The sequence below is a fragment of the Numida meleagris genome, chromosome 7 (genome assembly GCF_002078875.1).
Source record: "Numida meleagris isolate 19003 breed g44 Domestic line chromosome 7, NumMel1.0, whole genome shotgun sequence".
Taxonomy (NCBI): Eukaryota; Metazoa; Chordata; class Aves; order Galliformes; family Numididae; genus Numida; species Numida meleagris.
The window spans coordinates 18,560,961-18,576,347 of record NC_034415.1 but is presented as its reverse complement, the minus strand read 5'-3'; the positions used below and the strand labels follow the sequence as shown (position 1 = coordinate 18,576,347).

Here is a 15,387-nt window from a genome sequence, read left to right as displayed (position 1 = left end):
TTACAATAAGACCTGGTCTTGAATTACGATTAGATGTGACACTCAGTATTAAGTGTCAATTCTCTGAAAACCTTGTTTTGTGGTTCTCTCACATACCAAAATTGAAGTAGCACTAAACACATTTTGGTCAGTAATTTAGCTTTTTGTCTAATGTCCTTGGAAAATAAAGGTTTGCAATAGAAATACTGATTTGTCTTCAAAAACAGGATAATGAATCCTTTTAATAAGATTTCTGCTGCTTTCTGAAACACTAGAGGTTAATGTCAAAAGGAATAAAATATGACAGCTCAGGAATGATGAAAGATTTAAACAAATGTGCAAAAATATATTACAACTATATTTGGAAAAAAAAACAAACCACTGTTCTCTTCCTCTGTCATCGATTAGCTGCATGTATTGACTTATTATAGGTGCAAAGGAAACAGCTTTGTTTTCTTACCATTTTTGGGTCTCTCATGCCTATGTTTTTCAGGGCCATCACAGCAGTAGTATGGACCTTGAGGGGCAGATCTGAGGCACCAGCTGCATAGCCAGGCAAAAATTTCTTGATGTGCTTCATACTGGCTGGATGGCCTACATTTCCAAGGGTTTTCAAGGCCAGCAAAATTTCTTCTGTGTTAGATTTGCTCAATGCCTCTCCAGCAAAGCCATGGAGTAGCTGAAAAAAACCACATCTGTTGGGTCCAATTCCAGCTCCTATTTATACTCCAACCGTGAGCATGTTTGAAGTTTGACTTTGATAATTTCAGTTTTTTCAATATGCTTATTTTCATTTTTTTCCCCAAATTCTTTTTTTTCTTATGAATTGAACATTTTATTCGTGGAAGTATAGCCAAGAAAGTTGCTACAAACTGCTTCTTTATCACTGTGCCTTAAAGTTATTGAGTAACATTTTTAAAGAAAAAATTAATGGCGAGGACATAATTCCTACTTCCTTTCAGAGTGAGTTGAATGTTGTTTGAATATCTCTGCCTATTGCTTGAGGATAGATGCAAAAACGTAGATACAGTTTAATCCTTCAGATCTTTAAAGAAGATTCCTGAAGATATGGCAGTGGTGACATCCTTCAACATAGCTCTAGAATCATAGAATTGCTCAGGTTGGAAAGGATCTTCAAGATCATCAAGTTCAACCGCAACCTAACCATACTACCCTAACTCTAACAACCCATCACTAAATCATATCCCCGAGCACCACATCCAAACGGTTTTTAAACACATTCAGGGATGGTGACTGAAGCACCTCCCTGGGGAGCCTGTTACAGTGCTTAACAACCCTTTCTGTAAAGAAGTTTTTCCTGATATCCAACCTAAGCCTCCCCTGGCGCAACTTGAGGCCATTTCCCCTTGTCCTGTCACCAGTGAGAAGAGTCCAGCCCCGCTCTCACTGCAATCACCTTTCAGGTATTTGAAGAGAGCAATAAAGTCTCCCCTCAGCCTCCTCTTCCCCTGACTAAACAGCCCCAGTTCCTTTAGTCGCTCCTCGTAGGGCATATTCTCCAAGACCTTCACAAGCCTTGTTGCCCTTCTTTGGACCTGCTCCAGCACCTCCATGTCCCTTCTGTACTGAGGTGCCCAAAACTGAACACAGTACTCAAGGTAGGGCCTCACCAATGCTGAGTACAGGGGCAAGATTACTTCCCTAGTCCTGCTCACCACACCATTCCTGATCCAAGCCAGGATGCCATTGGCCTTCTTGGCCACCTGGGCACACTGCTGGCTCATATTCAGCCGATTGTCCATCAGCACACCAAGGTTCCTTTCCGTCAGGCAGCTTTCCAGCCACTCCTCCCCAAGCCTGTAGGGTTGCATGGAGTTCTTGTGACCAAAGTGCAGGACCCCTAACTTGGCCCTATTGAAACTCATACGGTTTACCGTGGCCCATCGATGCAGTCTATCCAGGTCCCTCTGTAGTGCCTTTCTACCCTCTGGCAGATCAACATGCCCTCCCAACTTGATGTCGTCTGCAAACTTACTGAAGGTGCACTCAATCCCCTCATCAAGATCATTGGTAAAGATGTTGAATAGAAGAGGCCCCAGCACCGAGCCCTGGGGGACACCGCTCGTGACTGGCCGCCAGCTGGATTTAACTCCATTGACCACAACTCTCCGGGCCCGGCCATTCAGCCAGTGTTTCACCCAGCAGAGTGTATGCCCATCGAAACCATGGGCAGCCAGCTTCTCCACAAGGATGCTGTGGGGGACAGTGTCAAAGGCCTTACTGAAGTCCAGGTAGACCACATCGACAGCCTTACCTTCATCCACTAAGCGGGTCACCTTGTCATAGAAGGAAATCAGGTTTGTCAAACAGGATCTACCATTCACAAACCCATGCTGACTGGTCCTGATCCCCTGGTTGACCTTTAACTGATCCACGGTGTCTCCTGAGATTATCTGTTCCATAACCTTTCCTGGCACCGAGGTGAGACTGATAGGTCTATAGCTACCAGGATCATCTTTCTGGCCCTCCTTGAAGATAGGAGTCACATTTGCTAGTCTCCAGTCAACCAGGACATTCCCTGTTAGCCAGGACTGTTGAAAGATGATGGAGAGCGGCCTGGCAACCACATCCGCCAACTCCCTCAGCACTCTAGGGTGTAATCCATCTGGCCCCATGGACTTGTGAGCGTCCAGCTTTCGGAGCAGGTCCAAAACCATCTCATCGTGGATTGTGCATGGCCTATTCTGTTCCCCATCCCCATCCGCCAGCTCAAGGGGCTGTGTGCCCAGGGCGCAATTAGTCTTACTACTAAAGACTGAGGCAAAGAAGGCATTAAGTACCACAGCCTTATTCTGATCCTTGGTCACCATCAACAACCTTTTAGCGTGCATTAATGGCTGGGATCCTCTGGTCATTTTACAGCCTTCCTCGTAAACAACTGGATCTCACTTGCATGTACAAGGTAAAGTTGTCTGAATATTCTGATTCTTCAGGAAAATATTCTGATGTTCTTCAGGAAAGTATATCCTAGCAGAAATCCTTTGCAATGCAATGCAAAAAAACAACAACAACAACAACAAAAAAACCACACAAAAAAACCCAAACCCCACAAAAAAACACCTCTAGGAAAGAAACACAAGATGTTGTAGAACATTTTAAATGTGGTTCCTGTGCTTTAAAAATATCACATTTGAGATTCACTGATGGTGCAGAAACAGTGCATTTGATATTACTAATTGAATGAAATTTTGAAATGTGTTGAATAAGCCTACACAATCATTCACCTTGGGAAAGAATTTCCATTTCCTGGCTCAAGGTTTCTGAGATTTTATTAGCTCAAGAGTATTGGTGGCAACCATAACACAGGGTACGCATGTAGGAACATCAGCCATGCCTGTGTACTACAGGAAAAATTCATGGCAGACACACAATATTTTGGGAACGCCCTGCTTGCACCGAGAGTGGAGGACTTGTCAGTCCTCTCCCTGGCCAGGTGGACAACCTCTGTAATCCATGACATACAGCTCTAGAATGAGGAAATGGTATTTATTGTCTATTTGAATTGTTTTCAGGTATGCTGATTAAAAGGAATGCAGAACAGGAATGATATTCCTGTTATTAAAACCTTACACTCTACATGGATGACTAGGCTCTGCTTCTGGCTGAAAAATGTCTGGGCTACACAGCTTTGGGCAAAACCCTGGGCTTTTGTGTCATTTAGTTTATATATCTGTTAAGTGTCTATATTTAGCAGTATTTCAGAGCGGCACTATGGGACTTCATTAACAGTCAGCAATAAAGCAGAGATACTCAGAAAGCACCATGAATTATATGCTCCTTCTTCTCACTCTCTTTCGTGTGTTAATCTAAAGATAAAAAATGCTGTATTTAACCAACTGGGGTTCTTTTCCCCCAAGGAAACACTGCAGTGAAGTGAAATACAGATTTCTGAATAACGAAGAAAGTACTCAAGGCTTAATTTTTCTTTTAAATGATACATAAGAATCTGGTTACCTGGAGACATTCAGAGCAGGAGTCTGAAGAAGAGCACTGTTTGTGACACAGTGATGCATAGCTGAGATGGCAAACCTTTCCGAGTACACTACTTGAGCGTGGACAATGTTTTTTCACGATGAGCTGGGGAGAAATTAATTGTTTGTTACTACCATTAGTGAAGAGCAACAGCATTAGAAACTGTTTCTGCCAAATGCAAGAGAATACCAGGGTTTTTTAGATTTTTATATTGATGGATTTATAGTCAGTTAGTGAATATTGTTATATTTGACAATACAATTGTAAAGTAACTCCAAGTCACATCCAAAAGGCAGATACGTTGCTTGTACAGTGTTTCAAATATAAAATTGGTATGGACTATAATCCAAAGGGAGAAAATCAGTCAGTTATGAAATGGGTGGATTGTTAGTTGGGCACACATTATTAAAAAGAAAAGTTCTTCATAGATGTATCCATGTATGCCTCATCTATATGTACAAAACCTTGTGATCAACTGCGGATGGAGCTTAGTAGTTTGGGCTAACAGGAATATTTCATACAAACCAAGGAGATGGCAGGAGGTAACAACATACTACTTCTATGAGCAAAAACCATAGCATTGCCACACAGCAATACCCAGGATGTCATGGCTTTTACAGCAGGCAAAACTCTACTCTGAGATTCATGGTCTTTACCTAGGTTAGGCAGAAATAAATTCCTGCATTTGAGGACAGAATTAGACATGGCAGAAGAGGGAAGAATTGTAAAAATGATTAAACTTCTCTGACGTGGGCTCTGTATTGGCAGAATTCCCTTGATTTCCATAGATCTGCTGTGATTGATATCCATCCTTCTAGGTCAATCAGGACAAATCCACAGTTATAACAAATATGTATTTCTTACTCCTTAGTCTTTGTAAACACTCAGTGAAAGATCCAATCTGACGTAGCTACAGAATACATTTGGACAAAGGAAGACTAGAAACCAGTTTGCAACAATAATCTCTGTCACTGGGTGTTATTTTACTCATTCTTTCCTGTTTTATTCTGGATTAATTTTTGCTCTTTTGATTTGCATTCTCCTTCCCCCAAGACACTCAGGAAATAAACTCCTTTCAACCTCACTAGAAGGTATAAAACCTTTATATTTTCAAAGCCCTTGCATTCTTCTCAAAGGAATAAACATAGAAGATGCTAAAATCAGTGAAGTGTGATTTGAGAGTGTTTAAAGAATCCTACTGTAGCTTCTTCCATCACGGCTTGAGTTGGTGAGCTTGAGTGGAGAGCCACAAGCACGATCTGAGCCACTTCCCAGTTGGTGAGCTCTTGCCTTTCCATTTTAAGCCTCAAGAACCTCAGTGAACGGTGATTGGCTGCTGCAGGAAGTAAATCCAAAATGTAGCGCCTGGAGTGGGAAAGGCAAGGACCATTTTCCAGATTTACATTTGAACACGATCATTCCAGATGGCTTCCAACAAAGTTTATCAGCAGAAGAATCACCACTTGTATTCTTTGTACCTGTATGCTGGTCGACTTGAGAACTTTTTCCACATCAACTCATAATTCTCCTCACTTGCAGCACGGAAAAGGTGCATAAGCTTGAGGGCTTTTGCCGGTGCATCACTGGGAAGCTGTTCATATGTGGTCTCTACTAAGTCTTGCAGGCTTTCCTCTATCTGTGGGAAGATTCAAATGCATTAAACTAACATTGTTTCCCACATTCACTGACTCTAACCTCCAGCTAAAATTCTACCCAGTGGCTAAACTTTACCTGGCTTTCCACATCTTTTATTTTGAATAAGTGGACAGGAAGCTGAAGCAATTCACTGCCAAACTGGTACTGAAGTGATCCACGTTTCTGGAATTCTTTTGGTGGAACTTCTGCCACTTGCTTTTGCACATCAATCAATGCAAGTTTCTGCCTGAAATGGAGGAAACCAGAGAGATAACCTCAGAAGATGTAGAGTACCAACCCTAAAGAGCACACTGTTTCTGCCTCTCTGCACTGCTACACAGCTGAATTTTTTTTTCCAGAAGGGTTTTATTATTGAGGGGTAAAGTTATTTACAAGCTGATGTATTAGGACACAGTGCTCAAAATTTCTCTGAGAAGGTGTGCATTTACTCAACAGGGCTCTGATCAGAACCAGCCTTTGCCTTCCTTTGGGAATAACACGTCCTGAGAATTTAAAGAAAATCTGGGAGGTGAGAAGCTGCGGCCTGAACAAGATCATAGGAATTGTGTGTTGAGACTTAAGGAGTACATCGAGGATTAGGGAAAAATAACTGATGAGAAACATTTTCAGAAATTATAACTTAATTTAAACCTTTTAAGAAGTTTATAAAAGTTTTCACACGTCTGTGCCTCCTAGAATCTTCAAAACAAATTGAAAATAGTTAGATACAAGAAGAAATATTAGTCTTTTTACTTGCACTCTTCCAATTCACTCTCCACTTTGCCTGGAAAGTTGAATGCCCTGGGGACCGCATAAGACAAAGGTTCTCATGAAGTTTCTAATTGGATTTCCCACTCAAAGAGAGCCAGATGCATTCAGGATTACTTTTTAGAAAAGTACTCAGGTTTTTGGAAATTTTTCAGAGTAGCATAACTTTTTCCTTTGTTAAGAATAATTCCAAAGAGAATGTCTTTGTAAACATTTCCTATCTGTGCTGAATTTTCAGCTAAATACATGTGTCCTATCACACCAATTATGTTTAAAATAGGTCATTTAGGACACAATAATGATGTTAGGCATTTGTATTTAACAACTGAAAACATACCAGAAGCAATATTGTTGTACTATGTAACATTTCAAAATCTCTAGAAAATTGGCTTGTTTATTTTAGAATCTCTACAATTATCTTTTCTATCATTTCTATCCACTCGTTCCATATGGATTAGAGAACTACTGCAGAAAATATCAGAGAACCACCTTGCAGACAAGTCTCTAGAATTTGAATAGAAATCACTACAGAATCAGCAAAGATTTTTTTCTCTCTTGTAATTTCTTACAATATTGTTAAATGGGTATTTGAATTAGAAAGTATAAAATCGGGCACACTGACAGAATTAACTCTCCCCTCAAAAACTAGATGAATCTGTTATGTCTCCATCTTCATTGTTTTGGGAAGAGATGTATCTTTGTAGACTAGATGTGAAAATGTTAGACACTGAAGGGAAGAGCAAGCGAACACTAAAAGTGGGCTTAAAATGATGCTGAAGAGTCTTATGCAGAACAGGACTGAAAAATCAGCTCCAAGTGTTGTAAGTCCTTGATGCTAGACTATTTATTTATCTGTTTATTTATTTCACACAGAGTGCATTGCAAAATTAACTTCTGAAAACCTGTGTGATGTATCAATATCTTCCCAGCTACCTTATATTTGGCCCTTTCTGGTGGGCAATGCAAGAAAGCCAGAGAAAATGTGGAAGAGTAAAGGTACTACCCTTTCTAGGGGTTCTATTCCTGAAGAATAGGATGACAGTATATGCAGGCTTGCAGAGAGTGATCTTAAATCAAACGTCCATTTGTTCCAAATTAACAATCATTTACAGCAGCCTGTAACTCCATAAAAGTACTACAGCTGTACCTATCTTCACCTTGATTGAATGAGATGGTAAAGTTGCTCTTACATTTACTGTTGTTTGTTTTTTGGGGGGGTTAACCAAACTGAAAATGTTTATCATATTAAATTAATTGGTGATTTACTGACATGAAATTTCTAATCTGCAGTTTCCAAGACTTTATACCATCTCAGTAGACTGTCAAAGAAACTAACAGAACAATGCAAGATTACAGCAGGGATTGAAGTGTAACACATGTACATCTGATCTTTGTGCAAAAAACCTCTCTTCAATGGAGCACCCGTCTACCACAGTCCCTCACTAAAGCAGGTAAAACAAACAAACAAACACATTTTCAGTAGATGATTTTGAGGAAGAGAGAAAAAAAAATCAAACACCTAAAATCTGGGGGCTTGAGCTAAAAATTAGCAGAAGTTTCAATTTTAGAGAACAATGTTCTTTCACACTTCGTGCCAAACTTGTTCAAAAACTATGCAAAATTTGCTGCAGAAAAGCAAATACACATTACACTTCATGTTCTCAATCTTTTTGCAATAAAATACTATTTCCTATCAAGAAATAGTTTTGATGGAAGATTTGCAAGCTGCCGCAGTACTTAGGAAGTATTTCAGAATTCGAAGTCCTATCTAGCTTTCTTGTAAACTAGTCTCCAGGGTCTCTTAGTGCATTATTATTTTCTAGGGAACTCTGTTTCAGTGAGTAACTGTCTTTCAAAGTATTTTACTGCAAATATATTAGTTCACAGTTTTTCAGATGGAATTACATTTGTTTTGGCTTTTATGACATAAATCAAATATCCCTGAGAAATAAAATAGTCAAACCCTACCAAGTTTAGCTAACAAAATTTAGATAGTGATGTGCATGTTTCAGATTTACAACAAAGAATGAAGGTTGTTTTTATGAACTGTTTGGGGTTTTATGTAACTAAATTTTGGCAAACAATAGGCCACGGAAGTAAAGGATTTATTTCAATTATGGAGTTTGACCAGATTACTGAGATGCTGAGTTAGCTGTTGAATTAAAGGCATATGTACAGTACCTTGCTTCTACCATAGCATTTCCTCCTGTTATCTCATGGAAAGGTGCAAACTGGTGGATTTCCTCAACATCAACTTGTGTGATTACAGCTTCATTACGAGCGTATTTAATTTTGTAATTATAAGTAGCAGTTGCCCGGGAATTCTTGTTTCTCTTTATAACAAAAAAAACAAACCAAAACAAACACAACAATAAAGGACATAGAAAGTCATCTACCTTCTAAATTCTACGCCTAGAAGCTATTACATCATCACCCACTTCAACCCACTTATTTTCCAGCACTGTTTTGGTCGGAAACAACTCAGTGCCTGTACACTTCTATAGGAGAGGTCAGGCACGCTGCCCAGATCCTTCACTTTTACCACTAAGAAGTTAGCTGTTTTCTTTCCTTTCCCAAATCTAAGTCATTGTTTATTCCCTTGGGAATTCAACACATTTTCTGAGCAGAGCAGCGGAAAAAGCTACACAATTTCTTACATCAAAGAGAGAATTATAATAAGATGCAGAAGTACCTATCTTGAATAGTAGAAACTGCACATCATGCTTAGCATTTTTTTTTTTTTTTTGCTAACAGAAGAGGTAAATTAACTCATGATGATAATTAATGGTTTCCAAGCCAGCCATCTGAACTTAGTAGAGTTATGCCTATAGTACACAACAGTCTGTAGCACAGACCTCTGTTGCTCTGTGGATTTCATTTTCATACTGAAAAAAAATGTCAGTAACTAGATAGAACAGATCTGATCTGATATCTTCTCTCAATCTAGGTATTAGCAAGAAATAATGTGGATCTCAAATTCCTCTCCGTATAAAAACATAAAATATGTAAATAAAATACCGTTCTAAGTTACCTGCTGGCAGGTCCGGCAGGGCTGAGTGTATGCTGAACCTGTGACCACTTGGACTTTCTCTTCACAGCTGTTCAGGTCCTTGGATTTGGTCACATAGACTAGGTTTGCTTTCTTATTTTCTTGAATTGCATATGTTGTGTTACAAATACCTCCAATCCCAGCCTGTCAGAAATAAGAATGTGATCAGAGAAGTTTATCCCTCCACAAAGTTCCATCAGTTCTTCACACAGACTCTCTTGATTAATTCTGTATTTTCAAAATTCCTGATGGAAATTTTATTATATTTTATTCATAGTACGTTCCAGAAGAAAAATTGGGATGACTTGTAATTTCATTTCTTTTTTTTTTTTTTTTTTATATGTACATGCTTCCAGTAAGCCAAATCAGAGCCTCCCTGAGAGAACTAAAACACATGAGAGTTTCCCTGAGATGAAATCTGGAGCCTCAGAAAAGATAGGTAGCAATTTCCAGTTAGAGCTGTTGATTATGAAATATGATTTGAGGAATATTAATAAAAAGTGCCAAAATAATGTGATCATTCAGAATAAAAATCTCAACAGCAAAGTATTTTAAAGATAGAGATGACATTCTTCCCTTAAAATTTGCTTTTATAGACAGTTTATAAATGCCTGTGGAGCAGGCCTTGGAATATCAGATCATCCATCACAATATGAACAGCAAGAATTAAAAAGAATTTCAGGGTAGCAGAGTTTTGATTGTAGATTTCCTTGAGTTTGCAGTTTTAGTTCACACTTTCAATAATATTTCAAGCATATATATTTATAAGAGCTCTTAAATCACCTCAGTCAGTGCAGGGGTTTTGGAGAGAGAAATATTTGATTGCATTTTAGGAGGAAGGGTTATTTTCATGATTTTTTTATTGTTATTGATAGCTTAGTGACTCCAGAGAGCAGCTCTGGGCTATGTCAGAACAGCAAAATGGTCATGTGCCAGTTGCAAGGCAAGACATACCCACTCTATCTTTAATTTAACAACACCCTTGGGAAAAAAAAAAGAAAAAAAAAAAAAGCAGCTTTGGTAAAGGCTAGGAATAAGACAACACAGTCAAGCTTTCCAAAAGGCTTGTGCTCTGCAAATACAAGTATGGAAATCCTCTGTAGACTGCAAGCTGAAGTAGAGAGAGATATAACTTTAAACAAGAAAGTGCAGCCCATAGACTTTGGTGGGATGAGTTAAGACTCGTGCATTACAGGACTTCTAGGGCTGTGCAGTTTGCAGCAGAGGTACCCTTGCCCTACACACTGTAGGCCGTGAAGTAGACTAGCCCAGTCTAGTCCTTTAACCCAGTCTACAACTTATATTTTGAGACTAATAATGTTTATCTTCCTTTACAGAGTGACTTGAGATTGGCAAGTGAGAGTGCCAATGCTCATTAATCAGTTGCTGTCTGAGAAAAGCAAAGAAAATTTGGAAACTATTTTAGGAGGTGAAGTCACATATATTGTTCAGGACATATTGCTACCCAAATTAAAAATAATATAGATATAGAACTAGATATGGGAAAATAGCACTGCGAAATATGCAACACCATGACTCATTTTTTAATGTGCAACAAGCAGTGTGAAGATATTAAGTCATGTACCTCATTTTCCAGAAAAAAATCTCTATTCATATAAAGACGAATTTTTTTTTAAAAATTAGTTATTCTGGTCTGCATTTTCAATAAAAATAACATGAAAGAATAATAATTTCAAGCTTTTTTCTCATCTCTGCATCAAATGTGGTCTAATCAATGTAAACATAGTTTTAAAAAAACTAAACACATTTCAATTTCTATAGTGAAGAGTATTATTGGATGATTTATCTTGACTAAGATATAAAAACCTGAAAAAGGGTGGAAATTCCAAAAGAGTACCAACAGAAGCTGTCAAAGCTATTATAGTAATATCATAGCACAAATACTGTTTTCCTCCTAATAGAGGAGCTAGAAGAGATTAAAGTATATACGGTTGGTTAAAAAGTCGAATAGCTGTTATTTTAGCTTGAATCTTGCGTTGTATGTTTAAACCCATTTTAATACTGTATTCAAATTTTATGTATGCTTCAGCTTTCACAGTAATGCACTTCTGGAATCACAAGCCAGCTTTTATAAGATTCTAATACTGCAAATGCATTTACTTTGATCAAACAGATAAAAAAAACTGATCTTTTGTCCCGTTTAGCTACAGCTCCATCAAATATTGTTCCATAAGAATAATCTAATGCTGATTACCCAAGCTTAGATATTTCTTCTTATAGAAGTTCATACCATAGATGAATTTAGCAAATGAAATAGAAGAATCTGAAGTTTTAACTATTTATATAGCGTCCACAATGGCCAAGACAAAATGCTCACCTCCTGTAAACTGTATGAATGCTGCATCTTCTTCATACTGAGCTCCAGCATATTGAGAATCCCTCTGTAGATGTTCAGACCATCATCCGAGACAGAATCAGGAGCCATAAGGTTTCCAACGTGGCCATTGCTATACTCAAACTTGATGGGATTACTAAGTTGTCCGGTTAGTGCCTGAGTCAGTTTGAGTGATCGAGTGAATGAGCTTGTAGGCCAGATGCCATTGTACTCCGCTGCTTCAATTGAGTGAATCTAGAACAAAAGGGAAAATACAGTTTCTTTTAAAAATTTTCAGTTTTTTTTTTTTCCAATCCATGTAATCAGCTTGAGTTTTACTTGCTTCAAAAATATACTTTTAAATAACATAAAGTCTCTACAAAGGGAAAACTTTGTGTTGTCATTTAGCATAGCTGATACATACATATTTCCATATTAAAAAGTATATAGAAGAGAGTAATGAAAATGACCATTATATTTCCACAGTCATGACACTCTGCTTTTTTCAAAGATAATCCATATTGCTAAAGGTCAACTTTTATGAAGAAATAAGCCAGAGAAGAGCTGCATGAAGCAGGTTGCTCCTCAAAAGTAGTACGGAAGATCTGCAGGAAATTGCAGGAAAACGTTAATGTTGCATAAAGCGTCATTAACTCCTGTTGTGAACTCTGTCATCTCCCTCGCTGGGGTCACAGAGCACAGACAGCAGTCAGAAACTAATAACAACATGGCTGCTGGGCCAGCCAGGTGGTCATAATTAGTTAGAGCTGCGGAGTACAGATTACAAAAATTGTCCTTCCTTACATGTTTTGCAGCGGCATGGCAGAGGTGAAGGCTCAAGCACTGGGCCCAGCCCTGCTCCAAACTTCACGCTCTAGCCTCAACCTGCGGCACATCCAAGCAAGCAGAAGGTTGTGCTAAACTGTGCATAACTCAAAAGATTTCTACCCCATGGGAACAGGGCATGTTTAGCTTAGTTTCTCAGAGGACCCTTCCCTCCTATATATTTTGACAATTTAAAGAGACTTTTCTCTGACACCTTAGGCAGGCAATGTGATGCAAGCCATGGATTAATTTCTCAAAAAGCCACACAAACAAAATCTTCATACAGTAAATCACTGGAGACTGCACTTTCATATTTATTTTTGTTATTGTTAGTGGAGATCACTGCCAGCTCCAGTAACTGAAGCTTACAGAGGAGGCTGTTATGGAGCAAATCCCTCATGTTGCCTCTTGGACATGCTTCTGGCATATTGCATTCGGGCAGATTTGGGACTGCTCTACAGGGTCAGTGCAAAGTAGTTTTCCCCAGCCCTCAGGGCCCAAGCAGGCCTTATGCTGCCTGCTCGGTTTTGAACACAGCTGGCAATTCTTACCTGTGCGTTTGTGATGAAAAAGTTGTCAGCTGGGACCAGGGACCACGGCTTTTTACTTGGGCTGAATGAGAACTGGTAGGCTACAGATGAAAGATTAATTCCCTAGACTGTCCCTCCTAACTGTCTAATTTAAATATAACAGCAGCAAAATAAACTTCTCTGGGAGCAGAAGGGAATAAAATGTATTGTTACCTTTCACTTAGAACTTGCCCCAAAATCTTGTGACTTTTTTTAAAATTTTCTCTTCTTTTTCTTCCTCAAAAGTATTTAGATTTAAAACAAATTTTCACAAGTTTACTAGGGCAGATGAAACACTGTTGGAAGGTTTTAGGGAGCAGGAGTCAATTTTTGGAGAAGACTCACCTTAGCATACTGAGAATCATTTCAACAGGCATGATGGAGGACAGGGGGAGAAGATGAAAATTCTGTCCCCACTGTGCCAAGGAAGTCTTCTATTCATCACTACAGATATGAGACTTTTATTTCCTTGTTTTTTGCAAAAAAATCCAGACATTTGCAAAGGTCATAGAAAAACAATGTGTCCTGTCTAGCTCTATTATAATTTGAACTTATAAAAATACCTAGTCCCAGAAGGCTAGTGCGGGCTGAAAGGCTACAGAATTTACAGGCATTTATCAGACATTCACCAGTCTTTTTAATCTGTAGTTTTTCAATTTGCCAAATAAAAGCTTTTAAAAAGATCATTTTTCTTCCACATGCACAGAAGACTAAGTAGAGTTTATGTAAAGCAATTGAGGGGTGCTTTTCAATATATTCATTAGAAACTCATATAGTCTTCTGTTAAAGACAAAAACATTTTTCACATTATCAGAACTCTTAGTAATTACTCAGCATGCAATAAAAATATACAATTGAGGATGACAAAGGATGTCATCTGGGACTCTGCAGAAAAAGAAGCCACCAGATTACATTAATCATGCTAAATATTGAATCACATCCAGCTACTGACATATGTTCTATTGCCTTTCGTTTGCTGGTTACAAAATCAGTTGATTAAATAATCCTAGGTTGTACAGTTTGGAACAATTGGATTGATCCAATAACAAATTATTGTGCATTTCAAATTACATTCCACTGTCTCCCTGGCCACAAAGCAGAAGAAATCCTTCAAGCCCAAGGTTGGCTTGAGCTGAGAATTACCTAGCAAAGTGCAAATAGGATTTAGAGCACTGAATAAAAAAAACAGTAGTGTTAGTTACATTCTGCCTGAGTAAGCACAACATATGATGAAACTTAATTACTTCCCAAAAGCTCAAAAAAGCCCCCAACAAACTGGTATCAAGAGAATTTTACCTTTCAATTTGAATAAATTTTCTTACCCTAATAAGACAAAGTTTGGGTCCAATACAACTAATTTCCACTTTACTTCTTATCCTTAGTCCAGCTCTTGCAAGTCCTTTCTCTGGAAGTCCACTGAGAAGTATGCTTTCATGACTGTATATATAAACCTTATTTTCACCAAAATCAGGTTCTGCAAATAAATGGTTCCAATAAAACATTATAGAGAACATACTAAAGTACCTGTGTTAGAATATGTAGAACAAAAATAATGAATTTGTTCATTTTTGTATTGCACCCAAAGAAAATTAGCTGTTGTAAAATTGTATTAAACATTGATATACTTTTCAGATTCTATTTTGAATTTCACTCATTATAATTATAGTGGCTGATAGGAAAATTACTTACGGTAATTAAGATGCTGGCTCCCTGGAAGAGAAGGAAGAAAAATAAGCAATGAAATGACAAAGCAAAAATAATCCCAAATGTATTTTAGTATAAAAGGCTGTATCTCATCTTGTACATACGGCATAAGTCTTTCCAATTAACTTTACTTGTAATTCAACATATACCCATAAGTATCTTTTTCCAAACAACTTTTGTAAGCAAATTATACCTAGATTCTGAAACACTTTCCTAGAACTATTATATTAAGTTCATTAAAACAGATAAGTTACTTACCCACCAGGGTTAACACCAGGGCTAATATTAAGCCCCTCATGGTGGGGATAAAGTAGAATTGAACATGCTGAGTTTCCTTTTATATAGGCATGTACTATCACATGTCCCTTTTGGCATGTTGGTTTGACAAATAAGTGCATCTTAGAATGGGTATTGATCAATCAAAAAATAAACATTTCTGAGGGCATGAATGCTGGCAACTTGAAATCACCTCATGATTTCAACTTCTCATGTGAAATAGAAATCTTGTTTTTAAAATATCTTGCTTTCTA

The 15,387-nt window shown here is 38.1% G+C and overlaps 1 protein-coding gene across 1 annotated transcript in view; it reads right to left on the bottom strand.

The window, feature by feature from the left end:
• Positions 1-15,155, bottom strand: part of LOC110402667 (vitellogenin-1) — a 44,683-nt gene extending 29,528 nt beyond the window's left edge. Inside the window, exons 1-11 of the mRNA XM_021405025.1 lie at positions 15,116-15,155; positions 14,843-14,863; positions 14,476-14,627; positions 11,763-12,014; positions 9,407-9,568; positions 8,557-8,708; positions 5,704-5,854; positions 5,451-5,608; positions 5,172-5,337; positions 3,955-4,077; positions 440-658 (exon numbers count right to left, since the gene is read on the bottom strand). Coding sequence (XP_021260700.1) covers positions 440-658; positions 3,955-4,077; positions 5,172-5,337; positions 5,451-5,608; positions 5,704-5,854; positions 8,557-8,708; positions 9,407-9,568; positions 11,763-12,014; positions 14,476-14,627; positions 14,843-14,863; positions 15,116-15,155 — 1,596 coding nt within the window. The remainder of the gene's footprint in view (positions 1-439; positions 659-3,954; positions 4,078-5,171; positions 5,338-5,450; positions 5,609-5,703; positions 5,855-8,556; positions 8,709-9,406; positions 9,569-11,762; positions 12,015-14,475; positions 14,628-14,842; positions 14,864-15,115) is intronic.